Source organism: Solanum lycopersicum, chromosome 6 (assembly GCF_036512215.1).
Source record: "Solanum lycopersicum chromosome 6, SLM_r2.1".
NCBI lineage: Eukaryota > Viridiplantae > Streptophyta > Magnoliopsida > Solanales > Solanaceae > Solanum > Solanum lycopersicum.
Window position 1 is genome coordinate 43713154 of NC_090805.1, and position 22226 is coordinate 43735379.

The 22226-nt window shown below is 35.7% G+C and overlaps 3 protein-coding genes across 13 annotated transcripts; 1 reads left to right on the forward strand and 2 right to left on the reverse strand.

Annotated features, from left to right (window-relative positions):
• Positions 1–319: 319 nt before the first annotated feature.
• LOC101267126 (uncharacterized) lies at positions 320–3248 on the reverse strand. Of its 11 annotated transcripts, none has more exons than XM_010324424.4 (4): positions 3007–3248; positions 2880–2915; positions 852–1028; positions 320–761 (listed from the first exon to the last, which is right to left on the reverse strand). In XM_010324424.4, exons 3-4 carry the CDS (start codon positions 1023–1025, stop codon positions 669–671), a joined length of 267 nt encoding a protein of 88 aa, XP_010322726.1. In that variant the 5' UTR covers positions 1026–1028; positions 2880–2915; positions 3007–3248; the 3' UTR covers positions 320–668. The 11 variants fall into 11 exon arrangements, with proteins under 11 accessions (XP_010322726.1, XP_069155426.1, XP_025887368.1 ...); XM_069299325.1 differs by having other exon boundaries at positions 320–779; positions 3007–3143; XM_026031583.2 differs by having other exon boundaries at positions 3001–3137.
• Positions 3249–4023: 775 nt separating this feature from the next.
• LOC101266833 (transmembrane 9 superfamily member 11-like) lies at positions 4024–6368 on the reverse strand. The gene has a single exon (XM_019214343.3). It carries the CDS (start codon positions 6325–6327, stop codon positions 4207–4209), a length of 2121 nt encoding a protein of 706 aa, XP_019069888.1. The 5' UTR covers positions 6328–6368; the 3' UTR covers positions 4024–4206.
• A 1097-nt stretch (positions 6369–7465) lies between these two features.
• On the forward strand, positions 7466–21711 carry LOC101266526 (trafficking protein particle complex II-specific subunit 120 homolog). The gene is made up of 10 exons (XM_004241744.5): positions 7466–8046; positions 9425–9631; positions 9749–9931; positions 11520–11629; positions 12789–12848; positions 13830–14115; positions 15601–15893; positions 18257–19134; positions 20097–21005; positions 21258–21711. The coding sequence occupies exons 1-10, from the start codon at positions 7636–7638 to the stop codon at positions 21476–21478; spliced, it is 3558 nt and encodes a 1185-aa protein (XP_004241792.1). The 5' UTR covers positions 7466–7635; the 3' UTR covers positions 21479–21711.
• The last annotated feature ends 515 nt before the right edge of the window (positions 21712–22226 follow it).

Genomic DNA, 22226 nt, shown 5'->3' on the forward strand with positions numbered 1-22226 from the left:
TGATCGTGGACGCATACATCTTATCAGGGCACCATTACAAGCGTATTTTGAAAACTCCACCATCCAAGCCTGGATCAAACCCTCGGATGATATCTCTAAATACGCATGTAACTAGAGAACAAGCATAGAGTATGGTCCAAAGCTAAAGCTAGTTAGATGTCGACAGAAAAGGAAGAGCACAAACCATAAAACAAAGGATCCAACAATCACTATGAGGATTCATCAGGTTATTGTAATGCCCATTAGTTTTTTTTTTAAAAAAAAAATCTAGACATGTCTAATGTGTGGCAAAACCAACAGACATAAAAAGCAGCATAACTTCTTAGGCAAGAGCCTCTCAAATTGTTGTACCCATTTATTTTGTTTATCTAGACATGTCTAATGTGTGGTAAAACAGACAGATGTAAAAAGCAGCAAGACTTCTTAGGCAAGAGCATCTCAAATTGTTGTGCCCATTTATTTTGTTTATCTAGACATGTCTAATGTTTGGTAAAACCAACAGATGTAAAAAGCAGCACAACTTCTCAGGCAAGAGCATCTCAAATTGTTGTTTATTGATATATGTGGATAGCACAATAAAACCTGATGAGGGAAGGGGCTTTAGACTGCATACATGTTTTGACCCTCCACAATCTCACCTTCCCGAGTTCTTTCTACTTAGGGAATCTTTACTCAGATACAACAGTTTGGAGAGGAAGTGAGCTCTCAACCTCCTTTGCTTCAGCATTTCTTTCAGCGACAATTTTAGACATCCCAAACATCTGAAGGCATAACCACAGCTGTTAAGAATAAATCATAATGCCTCATTAAGAAAGGAACGATCAATAATGCTATTTTGATTTGGAACTAACCTTATTGATGGTCTTCTTAAAGCAAGATGCGTGTTCATCCATTGAGGCATGTATAAACTCATCAATATGATCCTTCACATCCTCCAAAAATGTGGCACTTTCAGACTTCTTTTTTCGGCATGATGATGCAACAGCAGGTGACGTTTGCTCAAGCGGACTCTTCTCAGTCGACATGTTCTGCTTATGTTATAAATAGTGAGAAATACCATGATATAAACAGCTAAGTTGGGTGCAGAACTGTGCCAGAAGGCAGAAGTAATGTTATAGTAGCAATGCTACCGTCAAAGTGTTTTAGAGCATTAACTATGTCCCTCATTCAAGAGAAAGAGCAAATCTAAATAAAGACTTAGCAGAGTATGTCTTAAAATATTGGCTAGGTTAGGTTATGGTCAAAGTGTTATAGTACATTAATTATGTTCCTCTTCCGAGAGGAGGAGCAAGTCTAGATAAAAAATGTCTAAAATATATTAGCTAGGTTAGAATGAAGTACATTAGAATTATTATTTTTAAAGGCATAAGAAAAAAGAAGATAGTTCCACGAATACTCCAATATGAATAATGGTGCAGTCAATGTAAAATGTTAATGACTAACTTATTCTATCAAAATCAATTGTCGTTCCGAATAAACTAATCAATGGTGACAATACGGATGAAGTAGCAGAAAGGATGTTAAATCCTCACAGGAACAGAATTTGCAGACTTCCCCTACAACGAAAATCTGATATATACAAAATAAATATAAATTACCGGAAGCATAGCACAAAACTTACTCCATCATTACGCTCCTGATATTGCATTGATAGGGTACAAGAAACAGTATAGGGAAACGTCCCCGTCAGTCTATTGTGGTTTACTGAATGCACACCCATTTGAAGAAGTTAAACACCAAAGATATAATTTGGGTAGGTGGTGAGGGGTGGACAAGGAAGTGGAAGTTGAGCGCATTTGGTGCAACTTCACAAAGCCTATCTACAAATCAAACAGCCTAAAGAGACTCAACCTAGATAATTTGAAATGTCTTCTGTTTGTTAGTTACTTGTGCATCCACAAAAAGTACCTTTCTCCCATTAGTCAGCACGCTTGAAAGCATAACCTTGCTGGAAGCTGAATATGTTGTTGCACAAGCTATTTGGCAAATAGACCATTACATTCTACCACCATTTTTTTTCTACGTCAAGAAAAGAGTTGTTTCAAATACTTTTCCTATTTGTCAGCACACTAAAAAAGCAGCATTAACTTGGCTGGAAGCTGAATATGTTGTCGCACAAGCTATTGGGCAAATAGATCATTACATTCTACCACCATTTATTTCTTCGTCTAGACAAGAGTTGTTTCAAAAACCTTTTCCTATTTGTCAGCACACTAAAAAAGCAGCATAAACTTGCTGGAAGCTGAACGTGTTGTCGCAAACTATTTTCAAATCACCAAACGAACCATTACATTCTACGTCTAGAGAAGAGTTGTTTCGGGGAAAAGCCTTCCTCTAAAAATATATGGAATTAGTGTATTTAGGTAGCCATTCAAAATTTCAGAATATTTTTTCTGTAAGAAAGGAAAAGGAGATCTAAGCGGAATTCTTTCAATAAGGCTAAGCCGCTTAATGCAGGACGCCAGATCGAAAATCACAGAGAACTTTCTTCAAACACATTATATGCATTAGCGTTATCAACATAATAGTAATCCAAAACAAACACATCGTTATCAACATAATAGTAATCCAAAACAAACACATAAGAGTTATCAATATACAATCACTCCATTCTAAACACATAAGAGTTATGATCAACACAAAATCACTCAATCGTAAACAGATAACGAGTTATAATCAACATAAAATCACTAAATTGTAAACTGCAAAAGCACAAAAATACAACTCCGCATTTTCTAACTATACATTCCATCAAAAACGAAGCATCTAAAATGCGATTAACAAAGATAAAGCTGGTATCAACCTTCCATTAGGTTAATCGGAAGCAATAAACGAAATAATAATGGAAACAAGGGTAAGAAACAGAGGATTCTGGTTACCTGAGCTGAAGAAATCAAAAACTGGAAAATCAATTACTATAACAAAATACAAAAAAAAATAAAAAATTAGTTCATCTTTACCACCAAATTTTGAGTTATTTATTGAATTAACAATACATACACGTACTTGACTGAGGTTCACAAGTTTTTTGTGCCAGAGTTCGTATTGCGGTTGTAAAATTTTTAAGTCATTTTAATTAAAAGATTTTGAATTGTTTTTTTATTTAATTTATAAGGGATTATAAAAGATTATTTTCATCATGTCTAGGGAGAAACCATATCTTATGACCCTTGTAAATTGAATAGTAAGAATTAAAATGTTTTCTCAAATGTTCAAGTCAAATCTTGCCAAACAAATTACTATAGGTTGATTGGTAGCCGCATAAGAAACGAGTTATTTATATATTAATTTTTGTATGATTAATAATTAAGAAAATTGCAAAGTTATGATTGAATCTGTATATTCTTTTATACAAGATAAAAGGAGGTGCAATAACTTATACATGTATACTTGTATAAAATAATAATACATAGATTCACCAATAATTATTTTTTACATTACTAATATCTGCATAATTCTTACCAACTAGCAACCGACGATAGTGCATCCTTCCATCCTTATGAAATCTAATATACTAAAACCAAATCTCTATATTTTTACTCCATAACGTCGCAATTTTAATAGTATTGTCACAATATATTAAAAGTGAATTCGCTGAGAAAGTCGTTATTAACCATGCGAGGTTGAATTTTTCCTAAACACAATAACAATAATATACTCAGTGTTACCTTATAGTGTGTACACAACTACACCTATCTTATATAAGTAGAATTTTTTTTCTAATGTACCTTCGGCTCAAGTCAAATATAAGGTAAAATATAGTAGCATCAATTTTGTAAATCAAAGATAATAATTGATTTAATAGTTTAGTGTTTACCAACATAGTATAAGGTTATGCAATGAAACAACAAACTCTAGTGGAGTCTTTTAAGTGTTCATAAGAAGTATTTAAACAATCACCATGGTGTACATTAATAAGCATCTTTGATAACAATTCAAAAATGTTTTTGAGAACTGAGAAGTCATATGTTGTGCTTGCAAATTCCTAGTGCTGGAATTAAACTTACACTAAACACACATTCATAATTTCTCAGTAACTAATCTTATTTCCTTTAAAATGTATGAAACAACATGACAACAAATTTGAAATAAAGTAGTCTACCATAAAAGCTAGCAATATTTGCAAGTGGTTAACATTAGTGTCCACCTGAACTTCATGTTAATCATCAATAGCATGGAAAATGGAACTCAAACAGGTCACTTTCTTCAATCTATTTTAACGGAAGAGAAGAGACGATGCACAAAGAAAAAAGACGTCAAGAACCCTATAGCACCAGTTGCTAGCATAACAGCAAGCGCCATTAAAAGTGAGTAGCCTAAGTATAGCATAGCCGAAACAGGTCCACTCAGGCTCTTGAGATCGAAAACAAGATAGTTGACGGAGTAGAAGAATATGTAGATTGCAACTGAGCCAGACGCGAAGAATGATTTCCACCACCATCTCCAATCTTCCATACAAAGATGCATATAAGTCAGGACCAAAGACACTTCAGCACAAACAACCACTAGCAGTATCAATACTACCAACAGAAACCCGAAAACATAGTAAACACGTCCAAGCCATATGCTAGACATGATGAAAAAGAGTTCAATAAACAGAGTTCCAAATGGCAGAGTTCCTGCTCCAATTACCAACACCCAAGTAGGAAATCTGTTTGATGGAATTTCACGAGGAATTTGATTGCTACGACAAGGGTACTCAAGGTGTGGAGCCTTTGTAGCGATGAATCCACCTATGAGTGTAAGAGGCATGGAAATGCAAAACCACAACAACAACAGAATAATGTATGTAGTGAAAGGAATTGCACCAGTGCTATGACTTCCCCATAAGAGGAAATTCAGAACAGTTAGTATAAGAAATGCAATTCCAGGGCCAAAACAAGAAACTCTCCACGAAATCGAAAGCCATCCATTGGTATTACCAGCATTCAGTGTTTTCATTAGCCAAACAGCAACATAGCCAGCAATAATACCTAAGAACATGTAGAACAAAAGCATGCCAGTAATAAGCGTGCCTCGAGAGGCTGGAGACATAAATCCAAGAGCTGCGAATAATATTGTCACCACTGCCATTCCTAAAATACGACATCCATCAGCAACCATCATACTGAGGAGTTCTGAATTCTCCGGAACCCTGAAGACATCACCAACAACTAGTTTCCATCCTGATAACTCCTCGTTTATCTGAGCTTGAGCCTCTTTGTCAAGCTCCTCATATCGAGCTAGATCTCTTCGAATTGTCCTCAAGAAAATAATCAGAACTATCCCTGCTAAGAATGTAATAACCATCATGGAATTAAGAATCGAAAACCAATGAACTTTTGCACCTTCCATCTTCAAATATGCGTCCCATCTTGACGGCCACTTAATGTCACTCTCCACAAAATTGACCTCATAACTATATACCAATGGCTTGCCTTCTTGGATCACCCCGGCTACAGTAGCTGGTTCACATTTAATAGGTGCAGCATACTTATCGTATCGTTTTAGATTCTTAAGCAAATCTATATTATGCTGAAAACTACAGGGCACAACTTCAAATCCAACAACCATGTAAGCCGGTGTGTCTATGACAGACTTATCATCCGTTGTAATTAACTCAACGCCATCTCCAGCCCCGATCACACCAGGCATAGTATTAGTCTTCTCATACTTATGAACCAACACAGTGAATTTCAAATGGTTGAACACATAATACACATCCTTAACCTTAATACCAACCGGATAACCTGTCCACCTAAGAAAGAATCCATCTTTGTTCATATACCGAATAGCAGGAAGATTATCAAGATTCAGATTAACTTGATACATCTCATCGATCCGTTCTTTCAAAACTTTGGATTCATCAACTGATAATGCATTTGTTTGACACAAAAACAACTCACTTTCGTTTACGTGCATTTTGAATCTATAAGGAGAGTTCTCAATTCTATCTCCCATAAGAAGCTCACCTAAGTTTTCAGCACTGTCTTTGACACCTTCTAAAGGTTTACAAAAAGGTAAACTATAATATCCATAAGGTAATTCTGTATCAATTGATGTCAAGGAATTTACTTTGACAGATAATTGATCACCTACATAGTATTTGTGCGGGAAACTACCAGGTAGATAAAATCCACTAGCAAATTCAAGAAAAAAGGTACACAATAATAGACTCTTCTTTAATTTATCCATCGATCGCCAAGTTTTCGATGAATTCTTAGAGATCTGAAAGATGAAAAACATGTAATTGAACCAACAAAAAACAGAAGATCTTGAAGAATTTTTTTTCTTTTTTGATTGAAAACAATGCATGAAAGCATAAAATGTGTTAGATTCAATATACATGCATGGCACAAGTGGATTTGGTCTATTTTGTTAGTGAATGATGAGAGAAAGGTGGGAATTTGTAACTAACTATTTATACGTCTGTGTTGTATGTTAAATTTGGTCTATTTAGAGTTATGTCTTTTCAATTTTCACAATAGGATAAATCTTATATACTCTTACAAGTGTTTTTTTATTGGCACGATACATATATTAGATTCTAAATTTGGCTTTAAATTTTAATTTTAATCTCCAATTTTCATAATGCACAAGTAGGCATTTTAATTATTCAACTTTTAAATAAATAAATGCACGAGTTCTACATGACAAAATACACTTAGAATAAAAAATGACATGTAGAACATGTGTGTCTATTTGTTCAATTTTATACAAATTTAAGTGTCCATTTGTGCACATTCAAAATTGAAGGGCGTAATATAATTTGAAGTCAAGTTAAAGAGCACATTTATGTACTATGCCCTTTTTATTTATATTGACTATAACGATCACGTTAATCTGCACTAATCTTTACTAATTTATTTCATAGTGTACGTTTGTTATTTCCCACTAGCTAAGTATTACTACCAAACTTGTACATGGTAATAGAGATGGAGATTATAATATTTTTTTTTATCTTCGTTGAAATTTAAATCTAAAATTTTTCACTTACTTTATTAACCATAAAACACACCTTTGGATGCGCGTATATATATATATATATATATACCATAAAATAATTTGTTTTACAAGTTAAAAAAATGTTTTAATTGTATAAGAACACTACTTGATTAGTTGATTAGAATATTGTTCAAAGTTATTATATTTATTTATCAATTTTTTTGATATCCAGAAAATTGAAGTTTAAACAATATTTTAAATACAAATTCAAAAAAAATGTTTTGATTGTATAGGAATACTACTTGATTAGTTGATTAATATTGTTCAAAGTTCTTTTATTTATTTTTCAATTTTTTTGATATTTAGAAAAATTGAAGTTTAAATAATATTTTAAAATATTTATTCAATTTAATTCAAGAGAAAGATATATTCCTCGTGTTTTAATTTGTTTATGTAATTTTATTTTGACATGAAATTTAAAAAATAAAGATGAATTTTTAAAATGTAAATGTATAAATTTAAAAATCAATTAATTTGGTCTATTTCAATTAAATAGAAAGGTCACAAAAAGAATTAAACCAATTTCTCAATTGTTGGGCTTAAATCAATACTCCGTCCTATGCTTAATATCTGATCTAAAAACCGCTTCGCCGGAGCTGCCAATCTCCACTTTCCATCTTCTCCGGCGATCATTTCCCGGCAGAGTTCGAAATGGAACCCGACGTGAGCATCGAAACAAGTTGTATGATCCGAGTAGCAGTTCTACCAATCGGATCTATAGCAATCCCTTTATTCCGCGACTACACTTCTATGCTAGTTCGTCACTACACAGTATCATTATCTTCCATCAGTTCATTCTACACAGAACATCAAAAATCTCCTTTCGCTCATCAACCTTGGGATTCCGGTAGCCTACGGTTCAAATACATGGTCGGTGGTTCACCGGCTAGTCCTTGGGAAGATTTTCAATCCAATCGGAAAATTTTTGCCGTTATAGGCATTTGTCACTGTCCTTCTTCGCCTGATCTGCATTCTGTCATGGATCAGTTTGTGACCGCATGTAAGAGTTACTCGTCTTCAGTTGTTCAGCGGTGCTTCGCATTTTGCCCCGGTGACTCTCAGGTTCTATTTCTGTTTGATACTATTTGATACATGTAACTGAGTAGGATCTAGCATATAAGCAGCTTATACCAACATAAATTAAACTTGGATATATTTATATGTATCTAGAATAATTTGAAGAAAAGACTGTTTGGGAAAGATTTAATATTTGTAACAATAGGAACTGAATGCCTGTGCTATTTTTTTGAAATTTGTTATAAGGATGAAATCCACTTGTAGAATTAAGGTTTGGGGATATTGAATTTAGAATTGTTACATCTGCTTTAGGACTTGGAGGATCATAAACTAGCTTACTCCAATTTTGCAGCAAATTATAGATACTTTATTGTTTTCACTTCTTTCTCAGTCAATTAATCAACTATGCCTCAAGTCTAAATCATTTGTGGTCAGGTATATGATTTTCTTATATCCATTCAGTTGTTTGACACTGCTTTGTATTTTTCCTGGCTATCTTAGGTTCGAGTTCTGTTTGAGTTCTTTGTTGTATAATTGATGTTTGGAAATGTTCTATTACTGGTAGAGATTGGACTTGAATAGAGGAAATGAATATGGTCATTCAAAAGAAAAAAGTCATACAGAGATTCATGTAATTAACCCAACTTATCTGGGATTCAGACATAGCTGTTTAATTGATTGATAGATATTGGACATGTGAATTTCTGCAATATATATAAAATTGAATTACAGAAAATTTGATTGAATTGAATGTAATTAAATATGCTTTAAGGCTTTGAGGATCATAAGCTAGCAAACCATCTACTCCTTTGTGCAGAAACTGCAGATACTTCAGTCTTGTCCTCTTTGTACCCAAAATAGAGAAAAAGAAAAAAGAAACAGAAGTTATGTCAGTGCATACAATATGATTAGACTCTACTGTTTTATGAATAAATGAATCTTTCAGTTGCTCCACTGTTCCAAACTAATTGGGGTAAGCGATCTGATATGTACCCTCTATGTACTTGCAACTCTATTCATTTGGATACACATTAATGTATTTTCAAAGATAATTTATGGATTACTGGAAATCTAATGTTCTCTAAGTCTACACTTACCCATACTCTCAACACACACATCACTAGCAAAACTGAATAGATCCCTGGTGGATATGAATAGATAAGTATATATATGTGTGTGTGTGTGAATACTCTTTTGAAGGATAGGCTTTTGAAAGCTCATATAACTTAATTTTTTCATTATTTTCTTTTTGAATAATTAAATGCAGTGCTTAAGATACTTCTCTGGGTGCATTCTTGAATGGGTAATCAGTTTGCTCACTGTTAAGTTCGCGATCAAAAGCTCCTGACTGTAGAAGTGTCCTTGTTTTCAAGTTTGCTCTTTTCATGCATGACATGCCTAAACTGCATTTTTTATTGTGCAGCTAGAGGATGAAAGCTTCAAGGGGAGCAACTTAATTTTGTTTCCCCCTGCTGATCGTCAAACTCAAGAATTCCACTTGCAAACTATGATGCAAGATATTGCTGCCTCATTGTTGATGAAATTTGAAAAATCAGTTCTTCAAGCAGAGTCTGGTGGAACTATTCTCAAGACACCTTTAGATTCCCAAGCGAGTCTTAGCTCAGAGGAGGTTCATATTTTAGGTGTTTTGAGGATTGATTTGTATAGTTATCTTGTTTAGTTTCTTGATAGGATTTCATCGTCATTTAAATTATTAACTTCTTGATTGCATTGGAGAACCTTATAGGTCATCAAGGCTAAAAAACGAAGATTGGGCCGTGCACAGAAAACTATCGGGGATTACTGTCTGTTGGCAGGGTCACCTGTTGATGCTAATGCCCATTATACAACTTCATTGGAGCTTGCTAGATTGACTGGAGACTTCTTTTGGTATGCTGGGGCAATGGAAGGCAGTGTTTGTGCTCTGTTGGTGAGTATGAACATACTCTTAGTGATGTCAGTGCATCTTATTAGAAATTTAGTTCATAATCCACGAGAAGTCATTTCTTGACACACAACTAAATAAGCTGTACATTTTAGACTACATTTTGGAGTTGGAAACCATATTTGACACCTACACAAATGCCCACATACCATGTCAAAACTATTTTTCAAAATAATGGTAGGAGTTGGAAACCATATTTGACAACTACACACCCACTTATACTTCTTGATTTATTTTATCCACACCGTTTTTGTCTACCAATTGGGAATGCTGTTTACCAGCTAAACATCTTCCAGAGCAAATCCCCGATTTTCTGTTCTTTCTTGTTCCTTTTTCTCCCTTCTTGGGGTGGGTGCAGGGAAATTTTTTCTGGTATGGAGTGTAATTTATTAAATTAATATATTCTCCAGTTTTGTTTGGTATTTTTGAATTCTGTTACCTGCTTGACCCTGCATTCATGTAGGAACATGCATCTTTATTTTTCAAGGGGTTAAAAAAGAAATGTATAATGTCTGTCTTGTACTTTTTGTGTTATGGACCCTCTCAATCTTTCATAGTATTACAGTTTGCTTGTAATGAACACAGTGCCTTTTTAGCTACAGAGATAGATGATTACTGATGATACTGTCTAAGAAAGGGACAGAGAAATTTCTTGTATGAATTTGAGAGGACACCATTAAGAGGGGTTTTTTTCTGTATATTCAAATCATGTTTTATCCTCCCATAAAATTTAATTCTACTGTCAATCATGTGTCGTAATTGAAATGACAGCAATCAGTTAGGTTTATTGATGTTGTTGGCTGGATATAGCTCCAGATAAGTATTGCAAACATACATCTGTTTGCAACTGAAGGCATTTCAGTGAAGTTCATGGATGAATATAGACCTTATGTGTTTGTTTTATCTTGGATGTTTTGGGGTGGTGGAGCACATCTTTAAGATGAGATTAGAACATGGTTGCTAAGGTCCTGAGAAGGATGAGGGAACCTTGAGACTAGTAAAGGTATGGGTTGCTCAATTTTTTTTTTATGACAAGGGAAACCCGCAGCCGCTACCTTTTGGGTGCACACAGGGTGAAACCCCCGCTCCTATGCAATAGCTCGCAAACCACATAGGAGAGGACGAGCTCGACCCAAAGGCAAACCCCTTGCTTTCGCTGGCAAGGGGTTTCGAACTTGAGACCTCCAACATGGAAGTCCCAAGCTCAAACCACTGGGCCACCCCGAAGGGTTGGGTTGCTCAGATTGTTCCAAGGGTTTATGTGTTCTAACCTGTTCTATGTTTCCTGTTGACAATCCATGGATGCCTCTATTACCTTTGATACAAACTAAAGTGGCAGGTACATAAAACTTGAATTAGAAGGAACACTAACTTTTTGTGAAAAATGATGCAGTATTGCAGATGTCAAAGCCATGAGATAGTAATACTTATTAAAGAGTTGAGTGCATTTCTGCATTGTATATTATGTTGCCATTTTGTCTATTTCTTCTCAAGAGCTTATTCATTCTTCAAGTCAAAAGGTCTTAGTTTAATCTCCTTACTTGAATCTCATGGTTATTATTTTGATGATTAGATAGATCAAATGGGTCAGAGGGATCAATTTCTAGATGATGAGGTCAAGCACCGTTACAATAATGTCATTTTGCATTACAGAAAGTCATTTATTCAAGACAATGCTCAAAGGTATCTGTGTGTCTTAATCTTTCTGTAGGTGTAGTTACAACTTACATAAGTACCTTTATCATGTCTTTTTTCTTATTGTGATTGGGTATATAATTTGTATTTGCCATCCCTTTCTTTCCGATTCACGCACAAGAGTTTTGAGGGGGAAAACACTATCTTTTTTTTTTCCGATGATGTAAGTGATATCATTAAAAATGAATCAAGAAGATGCAGTTGTTACAAGATATGACATTGAAGCTCTCAAAAAATCTTGTCACCTATACAAAAACTGTCTATGACAGAGTGAGGGAACTATTGAAGTCTAATAGTTGATCTGAACCATTAACTGGGAACAAACTGGACCAGCGATGTAACCCCAGGAATAAAAATGGACTTCAAATTATATTTCCATCTTAATTTTTGTAGTGTCACAGGATTCCTTGATAATGGATATGTAGTAATCATTATGTTAGGAACCTGCAAGTTCTATGAGAGTAAAGTAAAAAGACTAAGTTGCTTATTTTGGTGGTGTGGCTATTTGGAAGTTCTTAATTTTTGTTTTGTTCGTAAAATGACTTAGTTCCCAGCCCCATTTTTGGCAGTTTAGCAGATCACAGAACAATTTAGTCACTTGTTCAGGAAGTCTAGAACTCCTTGATACAGGGCAAGTTACTGTGAAATCCATCATAATTTGCATGTTGAACAACTTTGACTGATCGGTAGATGAAGTAATAGTTGGAGGCTGACTCAGATAAACTTATATGACTGAAGTGTGGGAAAACTATGTTGCTGTGTGAGGAATTGCCACCTTTCTATATTGAAGAAAAGCTTGAATTACAAGCCTTTTTGTCAAAAATAAAAAAGAAGAAAAGTTAGCATGACATAACACTAGTGATATGGATCTTTATCCTATGACCAAACTATTTAACGATTTAAATTGTTCATGTATAACAAAGAGCCATCGCTATGTCTTTTCTCTGTGTGGCTCAGTTGTTGGACTGTTGATTAAGATAATCCTCATTTTGGTAGGGGTTCAAAATGGATTTATTCTTCTTATCTTCTTTGTGGTATAAACTAGATGATTTCCCTTTTCAACTAGCAATAGGTATATTGCTGAATCTAGATTTCTGATTATTTTCTTTTTCAGCATATATAACTGTAAATATTGTTTTTGGTGCAGAGTTTCTCCTCTAAGTTTCGAGCTTGAGGCTACTCTCAAATTAGCACGATACCTCTGCAGGTACTCTTTGTAAAGATCAAATATAATTCTGGAATGATCTTCTTTGTAACCCGTTTAGTTATGTTCTTTTCTTGATAAAAACCAGTTTAATAATGACTTGCAGCTATATTCTCAAAAAATAATGACTGGCAGCTACACTGTAAACTTGCTGTGTTCTCTCTGTTCTTTCCTTTTGACGTACTTATATGTTAATTGAAATCCTTTTGGGAAGATATGTAAGTTGAGGTTTAACTTCTGAATGATAATAATTTGGTGGGATTTAATTGAGTATAGACGTATGATGCTGTGCTTATGATTTACTGGCTACAGACTAAGACCACAGCCCTCCAATAACTATGTGGAGTGGGGTGAAGAGGAGAAGGTTTGACGGAAAGTGAAAAAGAAGTAAACTAAGAAATTTCAATATTCCAATTTTTCTTTTAGTGTTAAAAAAGTAAACTATCAAATTTCCACATTTAGCAAACAGCAGATTTTGTTTCCCCCCAATATGCTTCTGCTTGTGATTAATCTAGGTTACTCATTAAGTCTAAGCTACAGAAATATGTTCCTCAGCAGTTATGGACTTCAGTTTTTGTAGAAAATGAGAAACTATAAAACTGATGATGTATCTGTCTATCTGAATTCAAATCAAATTGCCCTTACAAAAAATGTTCAAATCAATGGTAAAAACAGAAAATAGCATAAATATTAGTACTAGTTTCAAAAGAATAAATATTAGTACCTAAATCTGCAACGTACAGTATCTTCATTTCGTTAGACTTCAATAATGCCTACTGTATATCTTTTGCTTATATGATGTAGTTCATCAAAGAGAAGCCAATGATACCTCGCCTTTTCAAAATGCATCTTGTTACCGATCACTTCAAACTTTTTGGCTGAAATCTGGAAGATCTTGATGTAACATTACTTAGAAGAAGAGCTACTTCTGTCATATATATATCTTCTTGAGCAGTTTTTGACTTATACTTCTTGGTTTGGCAGGAAGGAGTTGGCCAAGGAAGTGGTTGATTTGTTGACTACGGCTGCTGATGGAGCAAAATCTTTGATTGATGCTAGTGACAGATTGATATTATTCATTGAAATAGCTCGCCTCTTTGGGACTCTTGGTTATCACCGAAAGGCTGCTTTTTTCTCAAGGCAGGTGGCTCAGCTATACTTGCAACAAGAAAATCGGTTGGCTGCTATTAGTTCAATGCAAGTACTGGCAATGACCACACAAGCTTATCGTGTTCAAAGTAGAGCCTCTACTGACCATGCTCTTTATCAGGTGACTCAAAAATTCATTGTTTTTCATGATGCAACAAACAGCTTACATGCAGGGCTTCACTTTAAGTTGCACCACCCTACAGTCCTGCTCCTTCTGGTTCTACGGGAAGGACACAAACACGTTGTACTGGCTTTTAAAGGAGCAAAAATCTATCTACAGTATGGGTTGGGAACTATTTTTGTTCACATACTTGATCCGATATAATTGGTTGTACAAAGTCTTCATAACTTTTCAAATGAACTGTCTTCTCAAGCTTATGAAACATGTGTTTCAAATGAATTCTTTCTTTGGGCGTGTCAGTTGAAGACTGAATATAGATCTGTCACCACCTGCAATTCCATAATAATTTTGGCAAAAGACTGAGAAAACAATACTCCCTCTGTCCCAATTTATGGGACACCCTTTCCTTTTTAGTCCGTTCCCAAAAAATGTCATCTTACTGTAATTAGAAACAATTTCACTTTCAAATTCCCCTTTTACCCTTGAAGATTAATGAAATGATTTACGACCACACACATATCTTAAGGATTATTTTAGACCACAAGTTAAAGTCTTCCTTTTTTTCTTAAACACTGTGTGGCGCCACATAAAATGGGACGGAGGGAGTAATTTATTTATTCATCAGTAGGAGGTTTCCATGCTAATACAATGAAAATCCAATGGGAAGTCGTTGAATATATGGCAAAAAGGATATAATATTTAATCTACTACCATTGTGTTGTCGCACCAAAGTATAAGGGTAGTGAGAAACTAGACATTCACAGAAGTTCTCATAGAATTGTTCATCGACGGGTTTTGGTTTAGTAGTGTTGTTGACGTGACCCTTGAGAGAAATGTAGTGTCGCAACTATCTACTTGATGGCTTAATCATACCTCAAACATTTAAATTTCAAATGCCCAAGCATTCAGGATAGATTGTATTATTTTTTATTTACAAGGAGGGGGCAACAGAAAATAGATGAAATAGAAAGAATACTGTAAATCCGAGTCCACGGAAATCACTGTGTTTCTGTCTACTGTCTACTGGAATTGGTGCACCTCCTACGGCATGCAGCGTGACTTGGATCCATAACACAATGGAGATTTCATACTGTCATAAAAACTTCTTGAAAATGCATACCAAGATAGGAAGATGCAGTTTCCAAAGGAATTCATGTGGCTTGCTGTGGGAATCTGTAGTTCAGTGCTTCAGTTTTGGAGATATTAGGCTAGATTGAAGTATTGAACAATCATTATCAGTTATGGTACGATATAAGGTGAAAGCTAGAGTCTGTATGCGGATTCATCTTGGCTGTCAGTCATATACATCGGATCAATGGCCTTTTTAGTAGATCCTGTCTGTGCACATTTTAGATTGTTTTGGAGTCAAAATACATGCTAAGTGTGTGTGTCATAAGGCTTCTTTATCATAGTTTCTTTTAACTCATCCTGGTACCAATAAAAGATTTAACATTTATTTTCCATCTCTCTTCATTATATATGAAGGAAAGTGGACAAAATCATGTTGATGGTGGAAAAGCGCATCACAATTGGATAGTATCACTATTTGAATCTCAATGGAGTAGCATTCAAATGGTTGTTTTGAGGGAAATACTTCTATCAGCTGTTCGTGGTGGAGATCCTCTTACTGCATGGAGTGCAGCAGCACGTCTTCTTAGGTCCTATTATCCTCTTATAACACCTGCTGGGCAAAATGGTCTTGCGAGTGCACTTTCAAATGCGTCTGAGAGACTTCCCTCAGGAACTCGCTGTGCTGATCCTGCATTGCCTTTTATAAGGTATTGTTTGTAAAATATAACAAAGCTTCTTATGTGATGGAGATTCTTATATTTTCTGTTTTAGAGTACTGACTCTTCATAGTTGAGCAAATATTTCAGCTCATCTTGTTTTCTCATCTTGTCTCAAAGCTGAAAATTCTCCTCATTTATAGAGGCAGGGATACAGGAAGCTGGTGTCTTATTCTTTGCCACACACTAGTCAGTTGTTACATTGAACTGTGCGGTTCCAAATACCCAAGCTTCAAAGTAGGAAATAGATTGTTTTGTAAACGGACGGAAACCATGTAAATTACCTTGTTTTGCACTTTGTATTTTGTAGATTTTAGATGGCACATTGCGCAATGCCAGATGGGGAAGCTTGGGGTCCTTGTACTATATGTCATTGCTGGTGTCTAATTTTCACAAAATTCTGCTTTTCCCTGTGTTTGATGTAACATGACGTGCAAAAAAAGAAGTCCGCTTCTTTTAAGTCATGTCACTAAATTGCCAGAGAAGGTTTTGATTCATTTGTTTATTTGGTGTCAAGAAAATGTTCCCTTTTGTATAGATTGCTGAATTGATACTTGTGTATGATTAATGCTATACCTTTTGTAAAGATGATCTCGTTTCAGCGTGACATGAATTAAAATGATTTAATTGTCAGAAGATATTGTTTCACTGGCTTGTGTATGTGCTAGACCATTAGCAGTTGACGAAAGATTTAAGTTGTATGCCAGTGAGTTGATAGACTCATCCTGTGCCCACGTTGAGTAAGGGTAAGTTTGAAAGGCAGACTATAAGGACAGAACAGCTAAGCTAATGATCTGTAGCAGCTATTTCCCTCACCTGGTGGCTATAAGTGGAGACGAGAAACTGAAATGAGGTGTATCAATAGAAAATAGGAGCTGAAAGATGAATTGTGCTTCTAGCTTTTATCTGGGTAATGTTAGACTTAGGTTTGTCATTTGTGGCCATTCAATTATCAATGATGAAGAAAAGGATGAAAGAAATGGTATTTCTATAAAGGATATCTTTCAATAGTGTACTTTTGATATTGTTTGCTTTCCTTGATTCCTACTTTGTTATTCTGTTTGTGGGTTGCGTATGTTGCCCCTTAACTAGATGCTTGGGGTGTGTTCGGTATGATGGAAAATGTTCTCTCGGAAAAGACGTGGGTTTCTTCCTTATTTTCTTGTGTTCAGTATGCAAGCAAAAAATAATATCCTAAAAGCATTTGTTATAATCTAGACATACTCTATAGGAGTTGAAGGTGGAAGGTAGGGGATGTGGGGTGGTGGGGATGGGATGGCGGTGGGGTGAAGATGAGGTGTGTTGGAAGGTGAAGAGGACACTATCAATGTGAAATGTCACTTGTGTAACTTGTTTTCCATACTTTCATTAGGGAAGTCATTTCCTCATTTTTAAGGAACTTATTTTCCTAGGGAAAATGTTCTCCAAAAATTTTGACCTACCAAACATGGGAAAATCAGAATCTTTTCTGGAAAATATTTTCCTTCATACAAAATACATGCTAGAAGTGTTTGGTTCTCCTCTTGCAGTGTTATATCATCTTTTATTGCGTATGAGACGGGCAAAGGAGGAAATAGGTAGAGTAAATGAACTGAGCTTACCAATTCAGAAAGATGTAACGATATGGTAGTTGTCTTTGTTGCTTCATTCTTTTCAGTTTCCAATCCAAGCATCCATGTATATGTAAATTTTGAGTGAAATGTTCTATGCTGAATCAGAAGTATGTTGGTGATGCTGGTATTTCTTCATGGTTTATTGTATTAGACACTGCTAACTAGATCTTGCTTGAAAGATAATCAAATTGCCTTTGTAAAGGCTGGTTGTACTTCAGCGTTTATTGTATTGCACATTACTTACTAGATCATGCCTGAAAGATGCTCAAATTACCTGTTTGAAGGCCAATACATGTATTGACCATATCTTCAGCATATAGTTAGGAGTTTACTGATAAGCTCATAAAATCAGAAGAATTCTAATTCCATCAGGAATAACCTTTTTTTTATCATAAGAACTATTCTTTTAATGTATTCCTGTAGCTAACATACTATTACTAATGGTGGTAAACTTGCAAAAGACTATTTGGAACTTCTTTCACTAGTCTCTCTAGAAAGAAGTAAATTTAATCTGGTTCGATCTTCATAGTTCCTTCAGATTTTACTATTATTAGTTTTGCTGTTTCAGAATGATCTTCCCGCATACTGATACTCTAGATTTTATGGTATCTGCAGTTGCTGGCTTATTTCTTTCCTCAGACTGATACTGGTTTTATGGTGTCTGCAATTGCTGACCTTATCATCAGAGTTCTTATTTTTGACAAGAACCTAATTTTCCTTTCCTTGATACATATGCTCCAGGTTGCATTCTTTTCCACTTCATTCCTCCCAACAGGATATAGTAAAACGTAATCATGGGAGAGATGATTGGTGGGCAGGGTCTGCTCCTTCAGGACCTTTTATTTACACACCTTTCAGCAAAGGGGAGCCAAGTCAAAGCAGTAAGCAGGAGCTGATTTGGGTTGTGGGTGAAGCAGTACAAGTGTTTGTTGAGTTGGCAAATCCTTGTGGTTTTGATTTGAAGGTCGATAGTATATATCTATCTGTAAATTCTGGGAATTTTGATGCTTTTCCCATCAGTGTTAGTCTGCCTCCTAATTCCTCCAAAGTGATTGCATTATCTGGAATTCCTACTGAAGTAGGTTCATTAAAAATTCCAGGATGCATTGTTCATTGTTTTGGTGTTATCACTGAACATTATTTTAAGGATGTGGATAATCTTCTAGTGGGAGCAGCTCAAGGACTTGTGCTGTCTGACCCTTTCCGCTGTTGTGGGTCACCAAAGTTGAAAAATGTTACGATTCCAAATATTTCGGTGGTCCCCCCGTTGCCATTGCTTATATCACGTGTTGTGGGTAGTGATGGTGCTATAATTTTATATGAAGGAGAGATTCGTGAAGTACAGATAAGTGTGGCCAATGCAGGTACAGTTCCGATAGAGCAAGCCCACATCTCATTATCTGGGAAAAATCAAGATTCAATCCAGTTAATTGTTTATGAAACCTTGAAGTCATCCCTTCCTTTGAAGCCCGGTGCTGAAGTGAGAATACCTGTCACTTTAAAGACTTGGCAGCTTGGACTTTTGGATCCGGATGCTGCTCCTAGTAAGAACATATCTGGAAGCACCGGGAGGCAAGTCAAGGATGGATGCAGTCCTGTGCTGCTGATCCACTATGCGGGTGAGCATTCAAATACTGATTGTTGGAGGTTAGGTGATAGACTAGGAAAATGAAACACTGTGAACTTGGGATGCTGCATCCTGGTTCTACGAACATATATTAGTGCAACAAGCTGGGAAAGTCCCTGCACTCTCTAGGGCCCCTCTTGTTTGTGTTGCTTTCCCATCAATTATGAGGGGTCCTTTCTTTTTTCTTTGTTTCCATATGACTCAGAATGTACACAATGCATGTGGATTTGGATATGGATGTTGATATGACTTTTTTTTAAAATTTTTTTGCATAACCACTTGTTTTTGCAATCTGAAAGAGTCAGTCAGGCTGGTGGTGAGCTTCTGCAACAACATGAGAATCATATTTGTTTAGAATGAAATTGAGAGAGATAAATGTTAGGGACCAAATCAAATATTGGCCATGAAATTGGGAACAAAGATAGAACTTACACCGTGGGTATACATGGAATATTTTTGTACAATACTAAAAGACAATGTAAAATGATGGAAGTGTAGGATGTCAATTAGTTGGTCACTAATCATGACATGATTACGTGCAGAGAGTTTTAGTTAAGAGAACATTCTGCAGCATGGGATGAGATTTTATTTGTTTTGACTTTCCGTTTTGTTTCTGAAATGTATTAGCCTCATGCTTTAGTCAGTCATTTGAGGTTCATGATTTAGACTGTTATTTACCTGCCAATTTTTTTGTTATGATTTATTACTATTTGGATTCTCTAATTGGTTATCAGAAACAGCCTCTCTACCTCATAGGTAGGGGTAAGGCTGCATACTCACCACACTCCCCAGACCCCACTTGTTGGATTTCATGTACATCTAGTTGTATTACATAATGATTTGCTACTCTTGTTGTCCATTAACTCATCCTGGATGTTTAGATTCTCTAACTGGTGTTTGGGGCTGGGTAGCATAGAATTTCTTCTATATTGACTGATCTACTTCTCTTATCAGGTCCACTTACTTATGCTGGAGATGCATCAATAAATGGATCTATTCCTCCCGGTAGGCGATTGGTTGTTCCCCTTAATATATGTGTTTCACAGGGGTTATCTCTTATGAAGGCTCGTTTGTTATCAATGGAGATCCCTGCTCATGTTGGTGAGGATCATTCAAATGTTCAAGTGGAAACCAGTTCTGCTGAAGAATCCCCTCGTACTGATAGGTTCATGAAAATTGATCCTTACAGAGGAAGTTGGGGCCTGCGTTTCCTCGAGCTTGAGTTATCCAATCCGACTGATGTTGTCTTCGAGATTGGCGTGTCTGTCAATATGGAGGATTCTAACAATGAGGAGAATCCTGAGTATGACTATCCTAAAACAAGGATTGACAGAGATTACACTGCCAGGGTGCTAATACCATTAGAACATTTTAAGTTACCTGTTCTTGATGGTACTTACCTGGTTAAGGAGTCTCAAATGGATAGGACCAGTACTAGAAAATCAAGCTTCTCTGAGAAAAGTAGCAAAGCTGAACTTAATGCTTCCATCAAAAATTTAATTTCTAAAATCAAAGTCAGGTGGCAATCTGGCCGAAACAATTCAGGAGAACTAAACATAAAAGATGCAATACAGGCTGCGCTTCAATCATCCATGATGGATGTATTACTACCTGATCCATTGACCTTTGGGTTTAGGTGTGGCAATAATACTTCACAAAATTCTTCTGACCTTAATATGGATGAAGGATCTAATATTCAGGGTGCGCGTAAAGGTTCAGTAAAAGCTCATGACACGACACCAGTAGAAGTGCTGGTTCGCAATAATACCAAGGAAATGATTAGAGTCAGTCTTAGCATCACATGCAGAGATATAGCTGGGGAGAACTGTGTCGAGGGTGATAAAGCGACAGTGCTATGGGCAGGTGCTATTCTAAAACATTACTAGTTTCCATCTCCATGTTCTTTTTAAAGTTAAAATACCACTGTAATTTTGTATCTGCATGTGTATCATTTTAACATTTGCTTTTAGAACAGTATTTTTTGCTTATGTACCGAACACGGAAAAATAAGCCAGAAACACACCCTAAGAGAGCAGCTATACTTATAATGTGTAATTGAAGACCAAACTTACTCTTGATCTGATATGTGTATTGACCTGTCTTGATCTTTTTTAGGTGTTCTGAATGGTATCACCATGGAGGTACCTCCATTGAAGGAATATAGACATTCGTTCTCCTTGTATTTCCTGGTTCCAGGTGAGTACACACTTTTAGCTGCTGCTGTGATTGATGATGCTAATGAAATGCTCCGAGCCAGAGCAAGAGCTAATTCATGTGATGAGTCCATATTTTGTCGTGGGCCACCGTTCCATATCCGAGTGAATGGGACTATGTGATATCCTTATTGAAGTGTCCATAGTTTACTAAACCAGGTGAAACTTTCCAGCCTCAACTATTTGTAGAACTTGTTATTTGCACTTCGTATTTCTTGTAATTCCTCCTTATATAGAGGTCCATTTTGTTTAGGAGAAAACTGTATCACTCAGTTTCCAATTGATATACAATAGGATTCTACAGTGATTTGTAAAGCTATATTATTCAATGAAGAGCTGGACATTTATTCCTGCAATTTATAGCTTTATGATTTTGTTGCCTGTGGCTGTGACTGAGTTGCTTTAGCCTTAAAGTGGATATTTCTATGATGAACTGTTGACTAGTTGTTCGTTTTGTCCTTGTGGAATCGGGCACTAAAAAGTCTACGTGGTACCTTGAAATATAAACAAAAGAATTATCCCAAGGATCTACTGATTGCTTGCCCTCCCATATTTTTTGGCCAGATCCAAGTCTTGAAAAGAGAAATGAGCAGAAGATTTTGCTTCTTCTATTTGGTGTTCTGCTATTAGCCTTTCCCTGTTAGCTACTTCTTGTTTAGCACCAACTAGGACATTCAAATATGTTTTGATTTTTTATAGTTCGTTAACTGGGCATATCCTTTTTCTTATTACTACCTATTCCACTTATTTCTCCATCTACTTAAGCTTTCTTTTATTTTGTGGTTTTATACACATTACCTCTTTCTTTTGCTTCGAATCTCCTTTGATTTATTTTTTTTAGACGTCTTGAGTTCTTTTATTTATTTTCTGA